Source organism: Pelodiscus sinensis, chromosome 18 (genome assembly GCF_049634645.1).
Source record: "Pelodiscus sinensis isolate JC-2024 chromosome 18, ASM4963464v1, whole genome shotgun sequence".
NCBI lineage: Eukaryota > Metazoa > Chordata > Testudines > Trionychidae > Pelodiscus > Pelodiscus sinensis.
In genome coordinates, this window is record NC_134728.1 from 12,341,567 (window position 1) to 12,358,735 (window position 17,169).

The 17,169-nt window shown below is 44.2% G+C and overlaps 1 protein-coding gene across 1 annotated transcript in view; it reads left to right on the plus strand.

The window, feature by feature from the left end:
- Positions 1–1,440: 1,440 nt before the first annotated feature.
- The window catches only part of PRELID3B (PRELI domain containing 3B), a 32,071-nt gene continuing 16,342 nt past the window's right edge, over positions 1,441–17,169 (plus strand). Inside the window, 7 exon segments of the mRNA XM_075901124.1 lie at positions 1,441–1,734; positions 2,855–3,023; positions 5,737–5,826; positions 6,596–6,666; positions 10,674–10,776; positions 15,748–15,814; positions 15,817–15,869. Of these exon segments, the coding sequence (XP_075757239.1) occupies positions 1,703–1,734; positions 2,855–3,023; positions 5,737–5,826; positions 6,596–6,666; positions 10,674–10,776; positions 15,748–15,814; positions 15,817–15,869 (585 nt within the window). The 5' untranslated portion in view covers positions 1,441–1,702.

Consider the following 17,169-nt stretch of genomic DNA (forward strand, 5'->3'; position numbering starts at 1 on the left):
CATGACATCACCTTTGTTTTGAATCTCTCTTAGCCTAACCCGGAGACGCTCAACATTTCTGTCTCCTATGCCCACCTCTATCTCACTCTAAGTGTGTTCATTTTTAATGTATAAGGCAACACCTTCTCCCTATTTTCCCTGTCTATCCTTCCTGAGCAAGCTGTACCCTTCTATACAATCATTCCAATCATGTGTATTATCCTACCAAGTTTCTGTGATGCCAACAATGTCATAATTGTACTTATTTATTAGCACTTCCAGTTCTTCCTGCTTCTTTTCCATACTTCTTGCATTTGTATATAGGCATCTAAGATCCTGATTTGATCTTGCCTCCCAGTTTTGCCCTGACCCTCCTTTCTCTCTGCCATTGTAGCCCACGCTCCCTCCCATTTCCGACCCATCTCCCAGGTCTCCATGTTCTCCACTTACCTGTGGGCTTTGCTCACTTGTCCCCGTCGAACCTAGTTTAAAGCCCTCCTCACTAGGTTAGCCATTCTGTGTCCAAATAGGGTCTTCCCCCTCCTCGAAAGGTGGACGCCATCCCTGCTTAGCAGTTCTTCCTGGTACAGCACCCCATGGTTGAGGAACTCAAGGAGGATTTCCCTCCCAGTTTATAAAGAAGCTGAATAATAAACTCTTCTGTTTCCAAGCAAGCAAAGTCATTCTCGCTCTGGAATATTGATTATTTAAGGTACAGTGTTTTTTTTTTAATGTCCGAATTAGGATTTGGTTCATAAGAATGAATAGGAGTGGGAAGAATTAGACACCAAGAAGAAAAAAAACCAGCCAGAGCTTCTAAAAGGAGAAAACAATAGTGTAAGCTTTAAGGCTGCCTTTTCAGAGGTGGGGGGACAACAGCTCTACCAGTAAGTGTAATATTTAAATACATAAAGCAGGTGCTGCCACTATTTCCTTTTGTCTGTTTCCCTTTTGTATACACTTTTTTCATATTTTTTTCTTTCATTTGATGCTGCTATAGCAGCTTGGAGAGCACCAGCAACTTGACGTTTGAAAGGTACAGTGCAGACGGTTGATTTTATAGGAAGAAGTGGGTTGTGCCCAGGAAAGCTCATGATACCATCTACATTTTATTTATTTATTTATTAGTTTCTAAGGTGCGGCAAGAGTCGCTGTTGTTTTTCCAGTGACAGACTAACCCTCTGAACCTTCTCCACCGGAGTTGTTCCCGCTCTTCCCCATCCCCCTGTACTTGTCTTTTTCCTTCCGCCCCTTCAGCACCCCAGCTAGTTGCAGGCCAGCGTGGGAACTAGCGCACCTCTGTACAAAGCCGCACATGCGCCCTTGATACCCACGCGCTCCGGGGAGAGGAACGAGTCGGCGAGGGAGGGGGGGGAGGGAAACAACCATCGGGCACGCATGCGTTCTGAGTGCAATCCTGTCACGAGACAGCCTGCGCGCGCGCGCGCGGGGCTGTGGTGTGGTGGGGGAGAACCAAGCCCAGCACGTGGCTAGCGGCGTGTCCTTCTGACTAGCGGCGCTTCCCTTCTGAGGTCACGCTGACGCAAGAGCGCAGGATTGGAGACGGGAGACTCTTCCCCCGCCACCACCTCCCAGGGCCTAACGCCCCTCCCCTCACGGCGCAAGGGCTGCCGCCGGCTTCCTTCCCTTCGCTGGGAACGGCGCCGCGTGAGGCGGAGAGGAGCCGCTGCGGCACCGCCCGCCCTGGGCCGGGCCCGTCACCATGAAGATCTGGACCTCGGAGCATGTCTTCGAGTAAGGGCTGGGCGAGGGCGGCCCAAGGGCCGCGGGGCGGGGGGTGAGCGACCCCGGCGGGCCTGTGCCCGCGTGAGGAGACGGCTGCCCCTCCCCCTCGGTGCGGGGAGCGAACCGCGGCCCGGAGAGACCCAGCAGCCTGTGGCGAGGACCGGCGGCTCGGCTCTTGTCAAGGGCCCCGTAGCTAAGTGAGGCTGGAGCGCCAGGCCCCGAGGGAGGACGCGCCCTTGAGCAGCGCCGTGGCCGGGCAAGTGCCGCCCGGCGGAGAAAGCGGGGGGCGGGTCTCGGAAGAAGGAAGCGACGAGCCTCGAGTCCGAAAGCTTGTGCCCTCCTCAGTCCGATGACAGCGCTCGCCTGGCCGGCTCTGTCCGCAGCCTGGCTGCCCCCGGGGCTAGTGCAGTCCTAACGCATATGTGATCTAGGCAAAGCTCCTTTAAACTTGCTCTGCAGTTTAGGGTCGGCAAGGGAATTGTCGTGATCTTACATAGTGGTTAATTGAGGGTGGGTCTGAGTGGTGGCAGTAGAGCCAATAAAGAAGACATCTACAAGACTGGTATTTCCCAAAGAATTGTTTGGTTTGTTTACATCAGGGGTGTGGAACATCAGGCCCCAGCTTGCCCTGAACCCGGCCCCCAAGCGTCAGCTCCCCCCCCCCTCAGCTTGTCTGGATCCGTCCCCTCTTCTTCCTCCCCCCCCCCCCAGCTTGCACGGCTCAGGCCCCCTCCCCCCCACCAGCCTCCTCCCACTGCCCACCTTGGGGTTGGAGCACACAAAATATACCAGGTTGTGTCTCTCTTCTTCCCCCCCCCCCCTCTGGTGTATAAGGGCATTGTGGGGAGTGACTTTCTTCTCAGTCTGGAACCACATCTGTGAAGGTTTTGGTTGAGTTTTAGTGGAGGTTTTCTCATTTGTGTGTGCCCCCCAACTGATTTATTTTCCTGTGAATCGGTGGGCCCTGACCCCAAAAATGTTTCCCACCCCTGGTTTATGTGGCGTTTCAATTGAAAGTTTTATATATCTATTTTTAAAAATAAACTGTTAACTGCATCTTTTCTTCATGTAATAGAAGATGAGACAAGCTAATATATGCAATTTGATTATTTTTATTTATTTTTGTCAGTCACCCCTGGGAAACTGTAACAACAGCTGCTATGCAGAAATACCCAAATCCCATGAATCCTAGTGTGGTTGGAGTTGATGTACTAGACAGACATGTAGACCCCAGTGGAAAGCTGCATAGCCATAGACTGCTCAGTACAGAATGGGGGATTCCATCTATCGTTAAATCAGTAAGTATATTATTACAGGACTTGAGAGAAAAATGGCTCCCGAGTTATCTCATTTTTATAAATAATCCAAACAGTACAGGCAGTCCCCGGGTTATGTACAAGATAGGGACTGTAGGTTTGTTCTTAAGTTGAATTTGTTTGTAAGTCGTAACTGGCGTCCAGATTCAGCTGCTGCTGAAACTGATCAGCGGCTGATTCCAGGACGCCCAAGGCAGAGTTGCTCTGCCCCGGGCTTCCTGGAATAAGCCGCTGATCAGTTTCAACAGCGGCTGACTTAGGGACGCCTGGGGCAGAGCAGCTGGGGTGCTGCCGGGTTCGTTCAGTAGCGCCAAGGAGCGGTGCTGCAGGACCAACCCGGCAGCGCCCAAGCTGTTCTACCCCAGGCGTCATTGGCAAGAAAAGCCTGGTCTGCTCGGGGGGGGGGGGCGCACTAGCTGCGCGCCCCCCCCCCCCAGCAGACCAGGGAGACGCAGGTGGCGGGACCGCCGAGACGCACCGCGGTCCCGCCCGCATCCTCCACGGCTTTGCTCCGTGTCCCCCTGGTCTGCTGGGGGGGGGGGGCTTTTCTCGCCCCGGAGGACGCGGGTGGCGGGACCGCGGCGCATCTGGGCGTCCCACCACTCGCGTCCTCTGGGGTGAGAAAAGCCACGTTCGTAACATAAGTCGGATCCGCGTAACTCGGGTACTGCCTGTATATGATTTACAGTCCAGCTCTTCTTGGGACAAGACAGGGTCTGGAGGATTGTGTGTGTCACCATCCCGCCTTCAAAATTATTTGCCTCCTTGTGGCACTAGGAGAGGGCAGTAACTTTACCCACCCTAAAGCACAGAAACTGTTCTTGTCTAGTTCCTGCTAGGGATGTAAAATCCCAGTTGAAAAGTTAACCTTTTAAATAGAATGTTAAACATTCTGGTTAACCAGGATCCCATAGGCAGGGGGAAGGGGAGTCTGCTCCAGCCTATCTGGTAATGGATGATGCTTGCAGGATTACTAGTTAACATCCCTAGTTCTTTATGTAGGCAAGTGGGGGTAAAGCCCAGTATGGTCTTTCATGTATTTTCTTGCAGCAGCAACTCTTGTACATTATTGCTAGGTTACTTAAAAAGCAGCTGCCGTAATCTGATTAACTGCTGTTCTTTTAAGGTTTCTTATTCCTTAAAATGGCAAGTTTCTATTGAATTGACCGATACACTGATGTTCTTGTACTGAGCTTTGACCATTGAAAAATCAATTTCATAGTAATACTTTGGTGCTTGACAGGTCCTCATGATCAGAGTTGCTTTATTAGCATGGAGGAAGAGCCATGCTTCATTATTTATTATTGGTATTAAATACCCCATAGAGGTCCTAATAAAGATTGGTTTCTATTATTGTAAGGCAGTTTACATATACATTGTGGCTGCATCTAGATTGGCATGATTTTCCAGAAATGCTTTTAACGGAAAAGTTTTCCGTTAAAAGCATTTTCGGAACAGAGCATCTAGATTGGCACGGACGCTTTTCTGCAAAATCTAGACTCCCTTTTCCGCAAAAAAGCCCCGATCGCCATTTTCGCGATCGGGGCTTTTTTGCGGAAAACATTTTTTTGCGCAAAAGCGACTTTTGCCTGAACGGGAGCAGCATAGTATTTCCACAAGAAGCACTGATTTCTTACAGTAGGAAGTCAGTGCTTTTGCGGAAATTCAAGCAGCCAGTGTAGACAGCTGGCAAGTTTTTCCAGAAAAGTGGCTGATTTTCTGGAAAAACTGGCCAGTCTAGACACAGCCTGTGAGAAACAGTTCCTGCCCTGAATTGATTCTGACAAAACTGACAAAGGTGGGAGTAAAGAGGAAGTAATATTTCCTTTAAGTAGCTAGTACTCCAACTCTATGTTCTGGAAGAATAAAGTTGGGCTTGAGAAACCATGCCACTTATGTCTCATCTAGGGTACATCTAGACTACATGCTTCTGGCGACAGAGGCATGTAGATTAGGCTACCTGACGTAGTAAAATGAAGCAGCGATTTAAATAATCGCCACTTCATTTAAATTTACATGGCTGCCGCGCTGAGCCGACAAACAGCTGATCATTTGTTTGTCGGCTCAGCGCGATAGTCTGGACGCATGGGTGTCGACATCATAGGTGTTTGTCCACCACCCAGGTATGCCTCCTGGGATGAAGTTTACCTGAGTGGTCGACAAATACCTTTGATGTCGACACCCGCGCGTCCAGACTATCGCGCTGAGCCGACAAACAGCTGATCAGCTGTTTGTCGGCTCAGCGCAGCAGGCATGTAAATTTAAATGAAGCGGAGATTATTTAAATCGCCGCTTCATTTTACTATGTCAGGTAGCCTAATCTACATGCCTCTGTCGCCAGAGGCATGTAGTCTAGACATACCCCTAGATGAGAGAATAGCATTCTTCTATTTTGTTGTTGTTACTAATTGTTACTTTTAAATAAAAAACATATTATCCTTAAGTAGCAAATATAGAAATTTCTAGGAGATGATGTCCTTTTAAAGAAATTGAATTAAATTCAACCTATTGTTTTAAGCAGAAAATTAATACATACTCATTTTAGACTAGCTGCATTTCTTACTCTCTGTTCAGTATAGTAATGTTTATTTGGAATATTTCATAGTGTGTTGAAATGAAAGAAAAAATAAATAAACTTTTCAGAATAATTATTGCAGTATGTTTGCATGTATAAGCTTGAATGTCTTGCTTGTAGCTCATCGGTGCTTGCAGAACAAAGACATATGTTCAGGAACACTCTGTAGTTGACCCTGTGAAAAAAACAATGGAACTTAAGTCAAGTAATGTAAGTGTTCTAATTTCTCTTATCAGTAATGTTGAAAATAGCATACCTCCTATTCTTAATCTCCCTTAAACCCTTGTAGCAAAGGAACTTTTTTGCCAGCTTTGTTGTGAAACACTTGCACTAGAAATGATTAGCAGTTAATAAATACAAATCATTCTGCTTTGTTTCAAGAATTCTTTTTGTAGTGTTGCTGCTACTTTATCATGTAGTACTTTGCTCAGTACTGTTTCATTTGTGCACGGCCATTGTTAAAATTATTTTGTGATGTTGACAGTCTGTTAAAAGACATAAGAAGAAAAAGTTTAGCAAGCTTGAACTTTAGGATTTATTTCTTTTGTGTATGTTTATACCAGTTCTGTGACATATTTCCTCTGTAATTTTAGAATTATTTTAGCACGTGCATAGTCGTCTAGCCAAGCAATGGCATCTTCATTGATGTGATGCAATTCTATACCACTGCTGAACCTAGTCAGCATATATTAATGTACAGTGTACATCATCATACATGTTGTCCTGAAGATGCGCAAAGGGCTATCACGAAAGCCCCAGTGATACTGGTTGGCTACACAGAGACCTTGCTGGGTCTGAAACCTGTTCCAACAGGGACTGCTGACAATGGGGCAGATCAAAACCTCACATTAGAATGTCACATTGAATGATGGTGTTTAAAATCAGATATTTTAGTATTAAGTTGCTCTGGTTGTATTTATTTCATCATCTTAATGATTTTTTTATATATGTGCTAATGATAACTCTTATTCTTCCATAGATTTCATTTACAAATCTGGTGTCAGTAGATGAAAGGCTTATTTATAAACCACATCCTCAAGAGCCAGAAAAGTAAGCACATTTATATTTGTCTTCAAACTTGCAATTAAGTATGGTTTCTGTGTTTTTCTTAAATTTCCCTTATGTATTTTGGAGGGAAACAGGTTTGATATACAAGTTGTAAAATTTATTTCAGAAGAGTTAAAATACATTTATGTTCTCCTTAATGGCATTGTTTTTTGAAAATCCCCACTCTGTGATTACATGCCCTTCCTGCCCAGGGATTGAGGTCAGCTGGGGAGGCTTTGCTTCGGGTTCCCCCACTTGTGGAGATAAGATTAACATCTATGCGGAACAGGGCATTCTCAGCTTTTGCTCCCAGGCTGTAGAATTCTCTTCCTCGGGATATTCGCATGGCGCCAACGCTAGCGTTGTTCCGATGTCAGGCTAAAGCCACCCTTTTTACTCATGCTTTTATTAATGTTTGAGAATGTATGTGTGTGTTCCTCCTCTCTATATGTTTTTAGCTGGTTTTGTCCCTCATATTTTAAATTGTTATATATATTTGTATTTTTTTTGTTTGTTCTTGTAAGCCACCTTGAATATTTTAAATAGAAAGGCGGGGTAAAAATATTTCAATATAAATGACAGTGGAGTTCATTCCAAATCAGCTGTCCAGGGAGGGAGCATATGCTCCTCTGTCACTGCATTTTAAAATGAAGTGTGTAAAAATCCCTGGTCTCCGACTACATCTAATTTCCAGAGCCCTGTGTTTTGTTACAAATCTAAATTTAAACTATTTTAAAAGAGATGATGTGACGGACACCTCTCATCACAGAAAACATTTGAGAATACACTGGAAGACAAATGTATGTTTGTTGTTTGGACAAATGTATGTTGCTATGAGCCGAGTTGGAGACCTACAAAATGTAGGGTGTACTCTGATCAACACTCCTTTCATATTCCCAGAGCATTTGGGCAATGGGTTTCCTCAGTGGAGGTGATTTAGAAGTTGTAATTTTGTGGTAATGCATAAGCCAATTTGTCTATACAAGTATCTGGGAAGAAATAAATAAATAGGGTAGGATGGACTGGACTGGTGGCGGCTGTTTCCTCCTTTCCCCACACTAAAACAGGATGTGAGGCTTGAAAAGCAGCACAATGGGGGCATGCAGGGGAAAAATGCAAGTGGCTGCCAGTGAGTTAGTGAGTGAGCCATGTCATGGCAGAGCGAAGGAAGAATAGGATGAGAACTACAGAAAGAGAAAAAACGCTGAGTAAGTTGAAGACTGGGAGACAGAGGGAACAGAGAGAGAGAAATATAAGAATAGCATATACAAGGCCAAAGAACCCAGTAAGAGTTCTGGGTCAGGCTGGAGCATAGGCCCTGGGAAGGCAGGAGCATACCAGGCCAACCTGAGTATACATCTACAGTTACAACAGGACTGGTAATGCTAGTATGAAGTAAAACTAAAAACCTCATATGAATTAAACTCACCCTATAGCTATGGTTTCTCTCCCATGGGGCAAGGCCTAGTTCTTCATTCTGGAGTGTTACCTTGTTCATGTTTCTCAGTGCCATTTCAGTTTTGGCCTGGCTTGCCCCTCTGTTGTCATGATGCCACTGCTGGGTGAGCGCAGAGCAGGCTTGCTCTCTGACCTCCCTTCTGTCCCCCCCCAAAGCAAGACCTATCTCTTTACTCATAGCAACATACATTTGTCCAAACAACATACATTTGTCTTCCAGTGTATTCTCAAATGTTTTCTGTGATAGTAAGTGGATAAAAATTAAATAACATAGAATTGCAGGAAAATAACATGAAAAGTTATTTACAAAAATAAATGTCATGGGGCTCTGCTCTTTCCTTCAGCCTGAGTGTACAAAACATGTTTGTATCTGGATTTCTTTTAGAACAGGGGTTGGCAACCTTTTCAAACCAAAGAACCAAACTACATCAAATTCAGAACAAGTGGTCAATAAAGATCTGTATAAGAATGCCCATTTGCATATCTAAAAATATACAACTCAATATTGATTGACATGATGATTATAAAACATTGTACGCAGGCTTTATTTAATGTGACATCTGCTGCTGCTGGGATGCAGTTTGTGGATACGGGAGTGCAGGAATCAGTGTTGGGGTGTAGAAAGAGCTCAGGGCAGGGAGTTGGGTTGTGTGGGAGGTGCAGGAGGCAGGGCAAGGTACTGGGGGTGTGAAATAGAATATGTGGAGGGCCCCGGGACCAGATTATCTTACCTGGCTAGGGCTGGGATGCTGCACGCAGGCAGCAGTAGCTGGACAAGGGGCCGGCCCAATATCACCGCAGCAGGATCATGGCCTCCCCTCCTATCTGTGCAACAGTGGGGCGGAGGAAGGGGTGCCACCAGCCCTTCCTGCAGCCAGATGGGGACTGGACTGCGGGGCCTGTTCCTGGATTGCATGCTGCAACCAGATTGGGACTGGACCCGATTGGGGCATTGTTGTCCATGCTGCATTTTAAATAAAGTAAAATATTATGTTCAACATAAAAGGTTTCATCTTTATTTATGGCAGGGTGAGTAACCTTTTTTAGGCAGGGGCCACTGACCCACAGAAAAATCAGTCTGGGACCACACAAGTGAGAAGTTTATATTTAAAAAAAAAAAAAAGCCACCTCCAAAAAACCCCAACCCTCATTCAGGTGGTCACCAACTGAAACATCACTCCCCTGGTGCTCCAGCCCCATGGTTTCAGGGGTGGAGGTCAGGGAGGACTGAGGTTCAAGGCCTCAGGTCAGATTAACTCTTCTGGAGTTTGAGGGTTAGTAGATTTTGTGGGCCCTGCCTACACTGAGGTAGGACCAAAAATGAGGGGTTCAGTGTGGGACAGGGCTGACAGTGAGTGGGAAAGGGATGGGAGTGTAGGAAGGGGTGAAAGTGTGAGGTCTAGGTAGGAGGTAGGGTGCAGGAGCATGCTGGTGGTAGGGTGTGGGGCCAACCAGGATAGTGCAGGAGCAGGATGGGTGTGCAGGATCTCAGTGGAGGTGGTACATGAGAGAGGTGTGGGGTGTCTACTGTGGGGGTCTGAGTGAGGCGGCTGAGAGTGTGGGGTCTTGGCAGAGTGTTGAATGAGCGGGTTGGGGTTGTGGGGCTCTTACCTTGGGGAGGGAGACCTACTTACTTGCTTTCGCATTGCTTCCAGGCATGACTTCCTGCTGCTCCCATTGGCCAGATTCCAGCCAATGGGAGCGTTAAGAAAAGCCTCCAGGAAGCGCATCCTTGTGCTGCTGTCCCCCCAGCTGGGGAAGAGGCAGTGGGTGGAGTCATTTCTGGCTCTGCTTCCCTGAAAGATGGAACCAGTGGCAAGACTTTCTTATCTTCCTGCCCCCCCTCGCATCCCCATCTTGCAGGAAGCTGGCACTGACATGTCAATTTTTCTGGGGGCCACAAGACTGGAGCACTAGCGTGAACTCTATGCTGCAGGAGGATCGAGGGGGTCTGAGCTTTAGCTGAGAGAGCCATATTTGGCTCAGGAGCCACAGGTTGCTGACCCCCCGTTTTAGAATAACTAAAGTATTAATTGTAGATCAGATTAGCTGCTCTTTTGGGGAGAGTTGTGTTTGTCTTTTTGTGGCTAGTAATATTCCACAGCCAGGATAGTTGCTGGAAATATGCCCTGGCAATGTCACAAAGGAAAAGGAGAGGTAACAAATATTCCTTGAATGTATTCCATCTGCAGGTCCATGCTGACCTTCCCTTTTACCATGGAGATTTAAAAGATTCAAGAAATAGTAAGGGACATTAGTTCTACACACACACAACTGTATCTTGTTTCTGGAATGCTGGAACAGAGAATCCTACATGCCCTCCATCACAGTAACGCAGTCAATTTCAAAACAATTAGCTATGGGAGGAATGCATATGTGCTTTTCTGTTCCAGCATTCCAGAAGCAAAATATTGAAACAATTTTTCCAGGTAGGTTGATTTGGGAAAACAGTATTTGGAGAGAGCTAAAAAAGCAATTTTCTTAAATAACATCTCTCCTAGTTTTTATAATGTGAAAAAATAAACAAAAATATATTTGTTTTTTTGCCTCAGAACCATTTTGACTCAAGAAGCAATAATCTCTGTAAAAGGTGTCAGTGTCAGCAGTTATCTAGAAGGATTAATGGAAAATACGATCTCTTCCAATGCAAATAAAGTAAGTATGACTCCAACATATATTCTTTATGATTTCTGGCTTCTTGATTTGTGAGGTTGAAGAAGAAGCTACTTTTATTTTACATTGTTCATATTACATTTAGTTTACTTTTGACAAGATCTGGCAGGGCTTTTCAAAAGGGATTGTAGTGTGACTCACTTTTTAAAATACAAATCCTGTACTAGGCATTTCCATTCTCAACCTCCCAATTTTGATTCTGCACCTTCCCTAGCGTAACAGTTGCACTTTGTTAATATTGAATGAAAAGAGGTATGTTTGATGGGTGTGGCTATGTGATCACATTTCTCTGAGAAGCTTTTCAGTTTTTTCCCCTTACTAACTGTATATTTATTAGTATCAAATATCCCCTTGTTGCCTGGGCTAGCATCTCCAAATCACTTTGAGCTTTGGTTCTGTTCTATATATTTACTATTATTCCAGTTCAAGTGCCATCCAAAATTTTATACCAAAGGAAATATCCAGCACAGGCAGCTATGAAGCAGATGCAAAAAGTTTTCTTTTTAGAGCATCTAGTCATCTAGAAAATCCAAATAGGTAGTGGACTGCACTACAGCAGTTGGGAAGCATAAGCTAGACTGAAGCAACTTTGTAGATCACAGTTTAAGCACCACTAAATTAAAAAAAAATCTTCAAAAAAAAGCTGCACTTACTTGTTTGATACTTTGGTTGTTTGCTTTATTTGTTGAAGCAATGTATATTGGGTTTCATTTAATTTACATCTTCAGTTTCATATGAACTAAGTTCATTAACTTCAGTTTGCTAAAGCTTCTTTTTTTAGTTACATTCATGGTCTTTGTCATTTCTTTTGATATTGTCACGGAGTACAAGAACATAAGGACACGCAAGATGAAAAGGCAGTAAATATAAACCTAATTACAGAAAATACTACTTCACATATAATACTTCAATACAGGCAGTCCCCGGGTTACGTACAAGATAGGGACTGTAGGTTTGTTCTTAAATTGAATTTGTATGTAAGTCGGAACTGGTACATATTTTGGGGGGGGACGGAGAGCTGGAGTTAGGTGGAAAAGACCCTGATTCTCATACAACTTCCTTATTCTAAGAAAAACACATACTGTTTTGATATGAAGGTTTTTTTGGTTGATATTTTAATTAAAAATTGATCATAAGTTTCAGTGTTTCATGCTATATCCAAATCTTCCTTTTGGGGTTACCTGAAAGATCCCAGTTATTCATTTAATAGTCAGAATCTTTGTTTTTTAGAACTAAAAAAAGTTTATTCAATGCATATTATTGTTCCAAAAAGAATTTGCTACAGATGGTTCAGTGAAATGGGTATTAAGTATAATCAATAGTCATTGGAGAGCACAGTGAAATATTGATACAATCAAAGCTGTTGTTGTATTCTGCTGAGCAGAAAATGGAAATCCCTTCCTGTGAAGTGTGTGTGTGTGTGTGTGTGTGTGTGTGTGTGTGTGTGTGTGTGTGTGTGTGTGTGTGTGTGTGTGTGTGTGTGTGTGTGTGTGTGTGTGTGTGTGTGTGTGTGTGTGTGTGTGTGTGTGTGTGTGTGTGTGAGAATTTATCCACAGGATTAATTTTAAAGAAAAATTCTGTGTTGGGAACAGGAGTTTAGCCACAGGTGGGTCCTCATTGTCCACTCACCCACTTTGCAACCAGACCCATCCCCTCGGGGCTTACCCTGCTCCGCTCCAGCCAGGGTGTGGGGTTGGGGCTTATCCTCTCTTCCCTTCTGTCCTGCTCCTCCCCATTCTTGCCCACCCACACCACTGGGTAATTTTTCAGCTTCACCTCTGCCAGGCTGGAAGGGACTTGTTAATTTCACGTGACGCTAACAAGATACTTGCAGCTCTAGTGCTGAAGAGGGAAAGAGCTGTTGCTTCCAAGGTGGAGACTGTAACACAATGGGTCTCACTGCCTGCTGTTCCCTAGGAAATTAATTTTTCCACTCTGGGGTGCCCCCTTTTGGCTGGTGTCTTGTTCCCCCAGCAGACCCGTGTCCTCCGCGGCGAGAAAAGCCGCTCCGCGTCTCCCTGGTCTGTTGGGGGGAAGCGCCCCCCACGCCACCGGATGCAGCGACAGTGGGGGAGGCATCCCGCACTAGCTGCGCCGCCCCCCCCCGCCCCCATTTGTAACTAGGGATCCGACGTAAGTCGGATTGATGTAACCCGGGGACTGCCTGTTCAAAGATGCACTGCACATTATTTTAGAAAAAGTAAACTATATCTACATCTTTTAAAATGGCGAATAAAAGACATGAACGACTTTGTGTGGGCCTCCTGCATGGAGATACATTTCAGCCATAGAATATAATCCATCATATTTACTGGTGTTAGAGATCAAAGACAAAACTAGATAATTTTATTGCCATTTATAACAATTATATCTATTGTCCTCATATTTTCTCTTCTGGTTTTAGAATAGTTTGTTTTAATTATGAATGTCTCTCAAATAATTTGAAATTAAATCTGTGAACAACTAGAAGTCAGTTTTTTCCCTTCCCTTCCCTCAAGAATATTTTAATTGTTTTTATTTGAATGTTGCCCCTTGCTCTCTTCCTGCAGTGTATTATTAATTCCAGTTTTTCTGTGGAAAAACACCCAAGCAACTTGAAGTCTCTCTCCTGTAGTGACACTTCGCAATAATCATTCAGTTATGATTAGAGCACAAATGTTTGTAAATCTCACATTTAACTGATTTAAAGACACTTGACTTTTTTGCAGGACCTATTTTTAATTATCATGAATTGTTCTTATGTTGTAAATTTGATCTGACAGCTTCCTTATGCATGTGTGCCGTTTTTGCATTATTCTGTCAGTTGTGTCAGATGAAGTTTTACTTATGGAGTAAGTTCTTATGGCTTCTTGCATTCCTATTTTTGCTAGAGCTTCTATAGCAAGGGATCTGGGTCTAACTGAAGGTGTGCTGATAAATTGCCTGCTTCTTAATAGGTTTTAATGTTTCATATTGGCAATGATCAGAAAGACTATGATCTGTAATAATAAAAGTCTCAGCTGCTTCCTTTTGTTCCTGGCACCTTCTATAAAAATTTCTCCATTTTCATACATAGTATTCTGTCCACTTGTGAAATGAGGATCAAAAGCTTCTTTCACTTTGATGTATTCTTTCTTTTTCTCATCAGTGAGGGATAGGGCTCGCTGAATGTCATCAGCAGTGCCAGCCATGAGAAATTATCAAGACATTTATTTGGTATCCTTGTGCTTTCTCTGGGCAACAAGAAGCAATTTGGAATTGCTTAGATCTCTAAATCCAGTAAAGCCAACTGCTTCCTTTTTTTGCAGAACCACTGGCACTATGGCAGCTGCCTGCAGGCGCAAGCCCATTAAATAGAAGCAGTTGAAAGGGCTCGCTGCTCCCAGCTCCACCGTTAACATGTTGCCTGGCAGCCTCGAAGAAGGTGCGAGTCCTTTAAATAGAAGTAGTTGAAAGGGCTTGTGCTTCCCCGTCTCCCAGGCAATGCCTTAGGGGACGGAGCTGGGATCTCCTTTGCAGGCTGGATAAGAGCTAGGTGGGCCGGATCCAGCCAGCTGACAAGACTTTTCCCCAGCCCTGTCGTTCGGGGTGCTTGTGTCTAGTAATAGTGCAGTGCAATTATTCTTACATGGCAATTCGAAAGAACTGGCTCACCTAACTATTTTTTATTAAGAGGAGATGCAGTCTTTAACTAGTTTTGGCTGTCATTAGTATCAGCTGTTTGAGAATCCAGCAACAGTTAAGTGTCCAAAAGGAATGTGAGGTGTGAAGCTATAGCTTGTGTGTTATAAAATTGTGTGTGTTAAGCAAAGGTCACATAGTCTACCCTGTATACATTTTGTCAGGATATAATTATAGCAATATTTTTTTGCTGCCTAAGAAAATAACAGCAGAAATTATTTGAATTTCAGTCCAGAGTATAAATAGGAAAATATGTAATATCCACTGGATTCAAATAATATTAATGAGCTATGGTCTTTGATAACTTAGCTCTATGAGGATTTTAAAGGGAAGTCTGGGGTTTGAGAGAGAGATTTTCCAGTTTGCATGAATACAGGCAGTACCCGACTTACGTCGGATCCGCACTTACGAACAGGGCTTTCTTGCCCCGGAGCTCACAGGCAGCGGTCCCGCCACCTCAACCTCCGGGGTGAGAAAAGCTGCTCCCGGTGCCCCTGGTCTGCTGGGGACCATCTCCAGCAGACCAGGGGCACCGGGAGCAAAGCCGCAGCAGTGGCGGGTTCCCGCGCTTCTGAGGCTTTGCTCTGGCGGGGCTTTGCCTCAGAGGTGCGGCACCCCGCTGCCGCTGCGGCTTTGCTCCCCGTGTCCCTGGTCTGCTGGGGGGAGGGGAGGGCGCAGCTAGTGTGGTTCTCCCCCCCCCCCCCCGCAGACCAGGCTTTTGTTGTGGACCCTGGGGCAGAGCAGCTGGGGCGCTGCCGGTTGGTCCCGCAGTGCCGCTCTGGGCACTACTGGACCAACCCGGCAGCACCCCAGCTGCTCTGCCCCAGGCGTCCTGATTCAGCCTCTGCTGGTCAGTTTCAGCAGCGGCTGAATCAGGACGCCTGGGGCAGAGCAGCTGGGGTGCTGCTGGGTTTGTCCAGTAGCGCCGAGGAGCGGCGCTAGTGGAGCAACCCAGCAGCACCCCAGCTGCTCTGCCCCAGGCATCCCCAAGTCAGCCGCTGCTGAAACTGACCAGCGCTGACTACAGGAACCCCGAGGCAGAGTTCAGCAGCGGCTGAATCTGGACGCCAGTTCCAACTTACATACAGATTCAACTTAAGAACAAACCTACAGTCCCTATCTTGTACGTAACCCGGGGACTGCCTGTAGTGGAGGTATAGCGGTGCTCACTCTTGCCTCCCTTATTTCAACCGTTTTTTTCTAGCTAGTCTTGAAGAAAATGATGCACTGTCTATTTATTTGCAAACCTTTTCTTCTTGAATATGTGAATACTTTTTTTGTTTTTAATTGCAGGGCCGAGAAGCATTGGAATGGGTAATCGGTAAATTGAATGCTGAAATTGAAGAGTTCACAGCTTCAGCAAGAGGAAGCATGAGGACATCTATGGCAGCAGCAGCATTTGTAGAGAAATAATAGTGAATACAACTATTTCAATTAATAGTTAGGTTTAAGCATTTGAAATAAGCAAACTAAAGCTTCTCTCCACGTTGAAATATATTTATTCTTATATTTGTTATTTAAAGGCATATTTGTATATTAGGTAGGTTTTTAATGAAAACTTGGAGAGAAGTTACAAAACCTTGTCATTGAGGGTTATGTGAGGGGGGGGCTTCATGAATATGTTAGTTCTACTGGACTGAACATTTGTTGCAACTGAAATAACCTTCTGACTTTTTCAGAGCTAGTTCCTGTAGATAAAAACTATTTTATATAAGTTTTTATCCTAAGTATCATTGCAAATGTTGTGGGAAGTTGACATGTTAGTGAATCCTACTTGGGTAGAATTCAGTGCTTTGATTCATGGACTCTACCTCTTTTGGGACCAAGCTCAAAATTAAGCAAAATAGCTTGTTTCTAGTAAAGCTGGTGTTTTGTTTTGGGCAGATGAATGATATAACTAGTTTGAAATGGAAGGTTTATTACTTGAAGTCTGAAGTATAAACGAATGTTTGTATAACAATACTTTTTTTGATAAACTGCTGTTAAAAAGTTATTGGATTGATTTTAAAGTACTTTTAAAGTTCTCTATATCCATCAAACAGCAACTCACAATAAAAGTCAGTGTATAGTTTGGAATAGTGTACTCATCTGCTGAGGCCCAGTTTCTGTCATTAAATATGAAATCGGGTGTTGCAGGCCAATAAGTGAAGGAAGAATTTATCCATAAATTTTTTGTGTCCACCATTACAAAAATGAGAAAAACAAACTATATTTAGAAGGGTGCTGTAACCACATAATATGTGCATTTTAACATATTATGTAGGCCATTAAAGAGTCATAGAAAAACAGAAATTCAGAAGAAAATCTTTCTTGAAGTTGCTAGAACTAAAAGTGAGACTGATATTTCCTTATGTTTTCAGGAGATGTTACATTGCTAAACATGTTTAAAATGTTGCCTGATCGTGCTTAAAAATGTTCATTTAGCATGCCATCACAGACTATTAAGTGTCCTTTAATTTAAACAAAGTTTTTGCATTTAATGTTGTGTGTAAAGCTTTGTGTGTCTCCTTTATATCTTATTGAAATGATTGTCTGCTTACAAACAAGGCTTTTAAACGAAAGACAGTAATTAAAATTTAGAAGAGAGTTTGATGATATTGTCTCTTGGTACTGGCCACAGATTCCTGGTACTAGCTCATTCTTGAGTTCCCACAGCTTATTGCTAAAGGTCAGATTTTTGCTATTTGTACTGATGGTTGAGTAACGTATTATTCT